The sequence below is a fragment of the Nematolebias whitei genome, chromosome 21 (assembly GCF_014905685.2).
Source record: "Nematolebias whitei isolate Nwh7 chromosome 21, NemWhi1, whole genome shotgun sequence".
NCBI lineage: Eukaryota > Metazoa > Chordata > Actinopteri > Cyprinodontiformes > Rivulidae > Nematolebias > Nematolebias whitei.
Genome location: NC_056518.1, coordinates 14,160,453 through 14,171,062, shown reverse-complemented (window position 1 = coordinate 14,171,062; position 10,610 = coordinate 14,160,453). Strand labels below are relative to the sequence as shown.

Genomic DNA, 10,610 nt, shown 5'->3' with positions numbered 1-10,610 from the left:
GACCTGTTATTGACCCTTTGTAGACCTGTTAGAGACCTGTTATAGACAAGAAACAAGCACTGCAGACAGTGCAAAGTCCTATTACAATCATAGTTTATTTTTACCCATTTTTTGTGCATCAGCTGAAGCTCACATATCTGAGTTAAACATTGGGAAATACTTTTTTGATCCTTAGCTTCTATGTATTGAATGTTTTATTACAAATTTATCAGACAAGAAGAAACATATAATAGTGGTTTTAGTTGTGTCTCACAAGTCTTGTTTTGTCTGAAATAATAAAAACTGTGGTGTGTGACGTGTGGAAATGCAGGGAAAGACACCTGTTCATGATAAGTGACAAACTCTGTGCCATCTTAAACTTTAGTTTTAAACATTTTAACAGATAAATTGAAAAGTTGGTGACACATTTGTGGCTATTCTCAATAAAAATAGATTAAAGTAATTTAAATTCCTAACATTTGCCATTTTTAGCCAGTGCTTAGCTGCTTTTAGCATCGAGCTTGTTTTTTTCTTCATTTAGCATTTTTATATTTTGCGCTTTTAGTTAGAATTTTACTAGAGTTTCACTGAGGTTCTGCTTCTTTTAGCTTTAGCAATGCAGTGTTGTCTTCTTCAGCACATTTCAGTGGTCATTCTGCAGAAAAAGCAATCTCTCCACTTGATTTTTACTTCACTCAGTAAATATTTTGTCAACTTTTTCAGGCTGTAGTTAAGTTTTCCTCGGAGTTTGCCTCTTTTCATTACAAAACTAGCTTCGCTGTTACATTAAATGTTTTTTTCTTTTATGTTTTACATATGACTCATGTCACTTCCACACAGGCAACATAAATAGCACATCCAGGCCTATATAGTCGGATCAAAGGTCGCAGCAGCTCAGGTGCTGAGACAGGTGATTGTCTTTGGGTGGAGCTGTGGCTCCTGCTCTGGTGAAGGCCTCACCGGAGGTAAATCTGTCACTCTGGTGTAACAGTGACGAAGTCAGTCCTCCCACGTCGGTGTGAGCTATCTGCCATTGAGTTCAAAGGACACAAGCCCTGCCCTTCAGCTTGCCAGCGACAGCAGAGGAGCTGTCTTTATCAGGTGGGGGTCCTGCTGGGTATCGGCCACTGCAGCCTCGGTCAGCCTCGGAAACGTTCTCCTTCGCAGCTCTGTCCACACACCACAACCAAGATGCCCAAGACGGTAGGATTATAACTGTTTTAATATATATCATGAAGTTCCTTCTTCCTGGTTTGAACATGTCCAGAAACTCACCTGTGATGTTTATTTGTGTGATCTATGATGCAAGAATTATACTCCAGGACCACTAATCAGAATAATTTGAGGGCCAGACATTTATAAACAGATAGATTCATTCCTGCATTTAAAAAAGAAGTATTTTTTTAGTGCGTGTAAGTCTTTAAAAGAGCCAATGATCCTTCTTGGTCTTTACTCATTAACCAGATGTAGAGTTTGACCCAAGCTGCACGCATTCCTGAGAGTGAGTTACTGCAAAAGTGTTTCTTCATAAGCAGACCTTCAGATTGGCCCTGCAGAAAATTATATTTATCACGGTAATCCCTTTAGAGACTATAATGTCAAGACTACATTTCACCACAACTCGTGACTCATTTATTCTGCTAGTTTGTCATCGCTAATCGATCAAACTGAAACAAAGGAACCTTTTAATCACTGCTTTAAATCTTAAATATCAAAGTTTCTCAAGTAATTCAGCATCTGTCGTGAAGGAGACTGATAAGGTTGTGCTTTACATCAGCTGATATGAGAATAAGGCTGTTTTTATAAAGTCATCAAGCTGATATTTACTCTGGTTTGACTGAGAGCTGCATCATCAGGACATCACACTGTGTGGAAGTTGTCTCAAACACACTCATAGACGATGGAAGCAGTTGGGAAACCTGATGATTTGTTTGATAAATGGATGTTCTAGTTCTGGTGACTGCCCAAGTTTCAGTAGGTTTATCTTTATGACACCCAGGGTGTGCTCTGGTACAACTTCATAAAAGAGTTCAGCAACGGATGTAAGCTCAGTCCTCATGTGTTGTGTTTGTAACGACAGATAAAACACAGTGAGATTATGTCTTCTTGTGGAGATTTGTTTGGCAAATAAGCGTTTCAGTGCTACAAAAAGGGCTTGTCTGAGCGTTAATGTCAAGTCACAATCATCAACTGTTTTTTATCTGCTTATGTGCAGCCCCGTGGCTCCAAGGAAGAGTAGTCTAAAGTCTAATGAGATAGTGAGCAATTATGGTTTATGAATAATCCATTTCAAAAATCCACATTAAGGCCACTCTTTCAACAAACCACTCTGAAATATCTGTTGTATTTTTTTTCCTGTGAGATTAAAAAGCCAGTTAGGATTGGAAAATGTCTGATTAAAGAAAAAAATGGGAGCAAATGATGGGAATAAAAAGCGTAGTTTTGACATTGTGACCTTTTTCACTGCAGGTCAACGTTCGCGTCACGACTTTGGACGCAGAGCTGGAGTTTTCCTTCCACCCCAACACCAAAGGAAGTCAACTCTTTGAGCAGGTCTGCTCGTCTCTGTCTTCACAGCACATTTAAACCAGAGGGCGCAAAGTCACAGTTTCCTGTGAACAACAGGATCACCGGTGGCACAAACATGATCAAATGAGTATAAAATGAGTAAAACAGTGCTCTGTTCTGCAGACAGATGGTCACTGTGAAACTGCAGAGCTGTGTCATTCTGTTTTTAATTATAACTACATTATTGATGCTGAGGTTTTATGATTATTGCCCTCGGCTGAAGATGAAGGCAGTGATGCTTTTGCTCATAGCTTTGGGTTTATTTATCCATAGCACACGCAAAATATCACTTTACCCAACGGACAGTTTTAATGAAACATAAAATACTCAAAGGGCACATGTTTATAACTGATTGACTCTTGGAGTCAACTTGATTCAAGATGGCCACCGCAGCCTGCTGAGCTTAGGAGAACAAAAATGTCTATATATTTTCAATTGAACCTGTATTTATACAGGTTAGTCTCGCTGAGCCTCGCGATCTCATTTACAGTTAAATCAGTTGATTTTATAGATACTTGGCTAAAATCTGATGTGGTAGTAGCCGAGACTAAACTTCAACACACATTCTGAGCTAATAGATCGAAAGCAGATCCGTCTGTTAGCAAAATATTTCATGGAACCCGACACAGATTTGCATTACATTTTAAGAACATAATCATCAGATAAATCTCAACAACTGATTCACTTTTAAGTCAACCTTATTTACAGGGGCTGCCACAGACTTTTGACCTTGGAAAACACTAAAATGACAAGAATTCAGTCAGATCTGCAGATATTGTGCTGAATTTTGCTGTGGTAGTATCTGGGAGTTATCTTTAACAAATACTCTGATTACTAATAGTAATAATACAGTAATCTCTTATTTTAATTTGTCACAAAAGGCTGTGGGTTGTGTGAATTACTTTTAAATATCTTTAGTTTTTATTTAATTCACTTGTGTTGGTTTGGTTGCAAATAAAACCTTTTCAGGTTAACTAACCCTAACCTGGTATTAAAATCAAAGAAATGCATTTTATATAGAATTTCTTTATTTATTTGTGCATGTTCTCAGGTTGCCAAAACTATCGGTCTGCGTGAGGTTTGGTATTTCGGGCTGCAGTTTGTCGACAGCAGAGGATTCATCTCATGGCTGCTCCCTGACAAGAAGGTGTGTTGTTTTGCAAAATAATGTTGACATTATATATTTTATGCATTTTATACAGTTAACAAGGGCCTTAAAATAAAAGTGCACTGATATTTTTAAAGGTATCGTTTTAAAAACTGGTCAAACGGCAAATCTAAGACTACTGGAAAGGAGCTCAAAAGTCTCAAAAATAACATTTTTCTGTTTTTGTAACATCTTTTAAATTATAAAGCACCAGTAACTCAAGATTATGCTGAAAAACTGGTCCATGTCTTCATCGCGTGCAGACTGGACTATTGTAATTGCAACACCATTCTACCTGGGGGGCAGCTAATTGTCCCGTATGACCAAACTGGAACATCACTAGAACATCACAACTACATCAAGAGGAAGAGCTTTTATTTTTCAGGCTCCCTAATTCAGTACGAAACACCAACATCTGATTTAAAAACAAGCTGAAAACATGTTTATTTGACAAAACTTATGTTTTAGTCTGTTTTTTATTAACTTGTTTTTCCATGTTTTAATCTTATGCATCAATTTTATATATTAGCTTTGTTGCATCTTGGTGCACGCGTGGGTTTTCTCCGGGTACTCCAGTTTCCTCCCACAGACCAAAAACATGCATGTTAGGCTGATTGGTAACTCTAAATTGTCTCTAGGTGTGAGTGAGAGAGAGAATGGTTGTCTCATTTGTCTCTATGTGTCCCTGTGATGGACTGGAGACCTGTCCAGGGTGTCCCCTGCCTTTCTCATGTGCACCCTCAGTCAGCCTCCTCAGCTGTTCTTCAGTCAGTTTATCACTGACACCTGTTTCCAGTCAGTAATCACCCAGCAGGTGCTGCCACTTTCCACTCACCCACTGTCTTATTTAAGATATCTGGTCGCCACCAGAACAGACGTTCATCATCTTGGCTACCAGCCAGACGTCTCGGTCCTCCTTATGCGCTTCAGTATTTTGTAAGTTTTGCTGCCATGCTAGTTTTTGGTTTTTATTTAGTTACTTAATAAATATATATATTTTTATTTTCCTTGTGCCTTTGTGTCTACCTGCATCTGGGTCCAACCCCATACAACCGTCTTTTGATTCCACCCTAGTTAATAAAATTTCAACAAACTAACGTTTGTTTAAATAAATAAAAAAACTGGATAAACAGCTTGTTAAAGCTTTTGGTAAATAAAAAAGTCATACTCAAAACTAAATTATCTTTAACCAACCAGCAGCAGAGAAAACTTGACGCCCTGGTGCTTGTGAGGGGATTGTGTTCAGACTACTACATACGTATATGTGGATAAAAGAGGTACAGACCACCTACAAGGGTGGTCTGAGTGCATATTGAGGACAATCAAATCTATTTAGCACTTTCTTGCACTTTGTACTTTGTTGGTTTTGAACCAGTTTGACATGACTGTTGACGAGGAAGAGGGCCAGCACCGGAAGAGGGGGCATGTCAAAGAGACCATCTTAGCACCAACATAACTGGTTTGTTCCACTTTGGAGTAAGCTGTTGGGGGAAGAATCAGTTTTGTGTTGTGTGTTTCCTTGACTGATGAAGCCTTCTGGATGGAAGGTGAAACGTTTCGGCACAAAAAAAAAAAGAAACTGTCCAGATGACCTGACTGAAAAATGTTGGATTGTATACCTGGATTATTGAGCATGGACTTTGTTGACTTTTTGAATACATTCCAATAGTTAAAGATGGATTTCGTGCCTGAGATACTTTTGTTATTAATTGGAGCTATATAATTACTCTGAATTATTTTTCAATACATCCATCCATTATCTTTTACCCACTTCTTCCTTTCTGGGGGTCACCGGTGCTCATATTGTTTAAGAGTCAGGGGACACCCTGGACAGGTCTCCAGTCCATCACAGGGACACATAAAGACAAACGAGACAACCATTCACTCTCACTCACACCTATATTTAGAGTTACCAATCAGCCTAACATGCATGTTTTATTTTAAACTTTTCACCACAATCTCCTGTTAATGTGGTTTAGATCCAGTAAGTCTGTCTCACTGTGGTCCTCTTGCACATTTTTAATCATTAATCTGTGCTTTTCTCATATAGGTGTTGTCCCAGGATATAAAGAAAGAGACTCCCCTACAGCTCAAGCTCAGGGTCAAGTTTTATCCTGAGGACGTGGACGAGGAGCTGATCCAGGACATCACCAGGAGGCTCTTTTTCCTGCAAGTGAAGGAGGACATTCTGTCAGACGAGGTCTACTGCCCTCCAGAGTCCGCCGTGCTGCTAGCCTCCTACGCCGTCCAAGCAAAATTTGGAGAGTACGACAAGTCCGTGCACGGCCCGACTTACCTGTCCTCTGAGCGTCTTCTCCCCAAAAGGTGAGCTGAGCCGCACGGATCACCTGTCAATCAGGCAGTTTCAAGTTTTTACTCTTGAGCACTTTTATGCCGCAGAAAACTGAAGATGTGTTGGTGAAAATGATTTATTTTTATTATTTCACTGAAAAATTCTAAACTACAACAAATAAGAGCACACCACAGATTCCCCCATGACATTATGTATTAAACAAAAATGAAACTAAGAAGGAAAAGTAGCAGCCAGGTGCTACAGATCAAATGTTTTGTTCAACTGATCACCACCAGCGTGAGCTCGTCTATAAAATCAGGAGTCGTGTCAGTCGTTGCTCTGGAGCATACAGATGCGTGACAACACAATGCCAAGATGGAAAGACATCAGCAATGACCTTAAGAAGTGTTGCTGTCCATAAATCTGGGAAGGGTTAACAGTGATTTCCAAATGATTTGGAGTTCACCATTCTACAAAGAGAACTATTAACTATTAATTAACTATTAATTAACTATTAATTATTAACAAGTGGAGAAAAGCAGGCGCTAATCTTCATGGGATTGGATGTTCCAAGTGATTCACCCCAAACTCAGACACTCTGAGAAAAAACTAGAACTCCATCTCAGACTCTACAGGTTTCAGTCAGCAGGTTAAAGGTTAAAGTTCACGAAGGAATTAGAAAAACAACGAACAAGTATGGCTTGTTTCGAATGGTTGCAAAAGTAAACTTCATGGAAGAACTTTGTCTTCATCTGAATGCATCACAAGACCTCTTTGAACAGAAGAAACCTGAGTAGAGATGTTTACCCATAATGCAAAGTGGCTACGTAGTGAAAACCAAACACAGCTTATCAACAGCTTTTCTCATTTTGGCTCCATGTTTGTTTAATTATAGCACGGAGGAATCTGTTGTGTTTTGTTCACTTCATTTTATTTTATGTAACCTTTATTTGTACAGGTTGTCTCACTAAGTCATGAGGACTGATTTACAAGAGAGACCTGCTTGGGAGCAGATGGGGAGGTTAACAGCCTTGCTCAAGGGCCAAAAGTGGGGCAAATGAGGGTGGAGGCAGGTGTGAGCAATTCACCTTTTTCACCCACATTTTGATGTTGTCGGTCCAGGGAGTTGAACCTGCAACCGTCCAATCGCAGGCCCACCTTCTCTAACCTCCGCGCCACCACTCCCCCACTTGGGGTTAGATTGAGATTATTTCATCCCTGTGCATAAAATCCTAGAATTTTCCCCATTTCTGCATATTGACCATATTGAAACATATTTTTGTTATGGAAAAGAAAAAAGTTAAATCGTGTCATCTGGACAGTTTCTGTTTTGGAAGAAAACGTTTCGTCTTTCATCTGAAAGACTTCATCAGTGTGAGGCCTGCCAACAGGATCTGTCGTATTAAGTAGAAGCTTGTTGACGTGGTTCAAACCAGTCTGCTGTGGAGTTCCCAGAAACTGGCTTTACACATGCAATATGGAGGACCATCAGTCTAAAACAATCGATCATCAGTGCATAACAATCAAATGTTATAGACAAAATGGCCGCTTACTACTCACTGAACCAGTCTGAGGACAACCAATATTTTTGTTACATTTTGGATAAAGATTTGCATATTTTTCAGTAAATATTGTATGTAGGACATTGTTTTTACACTTATATTTTAAGTTGGCCTAAAGTTCATCTTACCAGAAAATAATAAATGTGTGAGATCTCTACATCAAAAGGAGGAAAGAAAAACAAACAAATAAATAAAAACTACTGGAATTATTATATTAAATTTATTTTTTTACAGAAATTTGTCCAAAATATTTAACGGGACTTAAAGATCTAAAATTAGACATAAATCTACATCAAAACAGAAATGTTGTTTTTCTCAAGAGGCTGAGCACACACAAAAATCTGCACTCTTCATATGTGTTACTTTGTAAACAAAACAAAAAAAAAAAACTAAATTATTGCATTTCATGTTAAGATTTAGATTGATCAAACTGAGTATATCCAACAACATATTTCCTTGAATGGCTTATTTAACTCACCGTCAACAAATATAAAGAGTCATGGCTGCTGAACTAAATATAATCTAAACAAAATGTGCAGCATGTGTTGAATTTAGCTTAGTGTGTGTACACACAGACTGTTCAGGTTTTCAGCATGGCTTCCTGACAACTTGTCTCTCCTTTCAGAGTTCTGGATCAACACAAGCTGTCGAAGGAGCAGTGGGAGGAGAGGATCCAGGTCTGGCACGAGGAGCACCGATCCATGCTGAAGTAAGGCTGACTGACACCATGAGGCGCATAATCAAGGGTTGTGCTCACATTTGTATTTTAAAACTGAACACATCAGGCTCCCCTTACACATGCTAATAAATAGTTTATAGATGCATTATTAATTCCTCTATAAACACTTCATAAATCATTAATAATTGTTCATTATGCATTAATTAATGGTGACAGAGACTAAACTGACCAGTTTCTTGCCAAATAGTGAGACAAATCTGTTCATTTCATCTAGAGTTGTTGTATTAAACAGTTCAGACTTACCTTGTAAGCACAATAAGCATTTGTAAACATATGTATTTGGCATATAATATTGTACTTTATCACTGCATTATAAGCATCTACAACTAATATTATATCCTTAAAAAAAATAAGTTTACAAATGTTTATTGCGCTCACAAGGTAGTAACTTAGTCTGAAATATTTAATATACTTTGGATGAAATATATAGGTGAACAGATTTGGCTCAAGAAACTGGTCAGTTTTGTCTCTGTCATCCTTAATTAATGCATAATAAACAATTATTAATATTTGTAAAGTGTTTATAGAGGAATTAATAACTTATCTATAAACTATTTATTAACCATCTATAAGGGGAGCCTTATTGTAAAGTGGTACCCTTATTTTTTAATTAAAATATTTAATAGTCAGGATTTTTTACAGTTTTTTTTCTTGTGACACTGAACTGGTTGTTTTGGACTTTTGGATGATTGAAATTCACAATAAATTAAAATCATAATAATACAGTGCTGGTACCACAGAATCCAAATCCCTTTTTTTTTTTATATGGTTTGTTGTTTTTCTGTAACACCATGATTAGTGCACAGCATTTAAATTTTCTGCATGCAGGTATGAGTGAATGATGATAAACAATTGCATTTTAAAACTCAGCATCTAAAACTTGCAGAACATTAATAAGCACACAGGTCAATATGTTATCTACTGAATGTCCACGTTCCAATGAAGTTCTGCACTAATTTGATCAGGGAAGAGGCCATGATTGAATACCTGAAGATTGCTCAAGACCTCGAGATGTTTGGCGTCAACTATTTTGAGATCAAGAACAAGAAGGGCACAGACCTGTGGCTGGGAGTCGACACTCTGGGGCTCAACATCTACGCTAAGGAGGACAAGTAAGACGTTTAATACTCATTTTAATTTGTTCGATAAACGTCCCCAAATAATTATGTGTGTGTGTGTGTCAGTCAACTTTCCATCCCTGTGGTCAGTGGTGTAAAAAGCTGTATATGGTCATAGTCATGATGTTCACATTTGGTTCATGTACTACACTAAACATTGATTTTAAGACTTTCTTTGATTTGAATGTTTTGGTCATCAACATTTTAATTCTTGAATTTTTATTTGAAAAACTTTAGACCAGTGTTCTCAGGCTAAACATTTTACTTCCAACCAATAAAGTGTAAACAACAAAAGTCTGTGACCTGAGCTGGATTAACTACCCAAACATTACTAATGATCTTATTAACAAGCGCTTAGAGACAACAGCATCTTAACAACCTCCATATTAATTTAGTAACTTGTGACTTCAGTTTTTATTCTTTGTATTTGGTGAAAATAAGCCACAAACTATTATTTTAATATTAAAACAGATATTTGAGATTCTTCAAAAAAACAAAAAAACTCTTGGAGTTTCATGACCCAAAGAGGCTCCAACCCCAAATTTGGGAACTGCTACAGAAAACAACATGTGGTTCAAGGGCCCGAAGTGGTCCCTGATGATTTTCATTAGACCCTCAGTGTTCTTAAATGAAAGCAAGTTTTAAATAAGTCTATGACAACCAGGATGTTGAAACTTTAGGTTTGAGTCTAAATTAAACACGTTAGATGTACAACTAAAACCAGTGCACTTAAACAATTTCCTTTGTTGTTTTGTCACCGTTAGTGGCTCCAGAACCAGACTGAACATTGTTGCTTCTAAAACAAAACACACATAGAACTGTATATTTCAAGGTAACAAATATTGCAAATGACAGTTGTAAGTAGAAGTTTATAAAACATATATCTTATTTCCTAAAAATGTATCAAAAATACATTTTTTGGTCAAGTATGCCATAACTTCCCTCAATTCAATTCAGTTTATTTACATACAGTAGTGCCAAGTCACAACTGAAGTAATTTCAGGGCACTGAACAGAAACATTCATATACATTCAAATACATCCATTTCAGTTCAAAAATACTTTATTAATCCCAGAGGGAAATTAAATAAAAGAGTCAGTTTAAAAAAAAGAAGCAAAAGTCAGTTAGTAAAAGTTCTCTATTTGAGGAAGTAAGAAAGGATATATATATATATATATATATATATATATATATATATATATAT

At 37.3% G+C, this 10,610-nt stretch overlaps 1 protein-coding gene across 1 annotated transcript in view; it reads left to right on the top strand.

Annotated features, from left to right (window-relative positions):
* The first annotated feature begins 1,034 nt into the window (after positions 1-1,034).
* ezra (ezrin a) overlaps positions 1,035-10,610 on the top strand; it is a 20,107-nt gene continuing 10,531 nt past the window's right edge. Inside the window, exons 1-6 of the mRNA XM_037695054.1 lie at positions 1,035-1,182; positions 2,449-2,532; positions 3,599-3,694; positions 5,745-6,019; positions 8,175-8,258; positions 9,254-9,400. Coding sequence (XP_037550982.1) covers positions 1,171-1,182; positions 2,449-2,532; positions 3,599-3,694; positions 5,745-6,019; positions 8,175-8,258; positions 9,254-9,400 — 698 coding nt within the window. The 5' untranslated portion in view covers positions 1,035-1,170. The remainder of the gene's footprint in view (positions 1,183-2,448; positions 2,533-3,598; positions 3,695-5,744; positions 6,020-8,174; positions 8,259-9,253; positions 9,401-10,610) is intronic.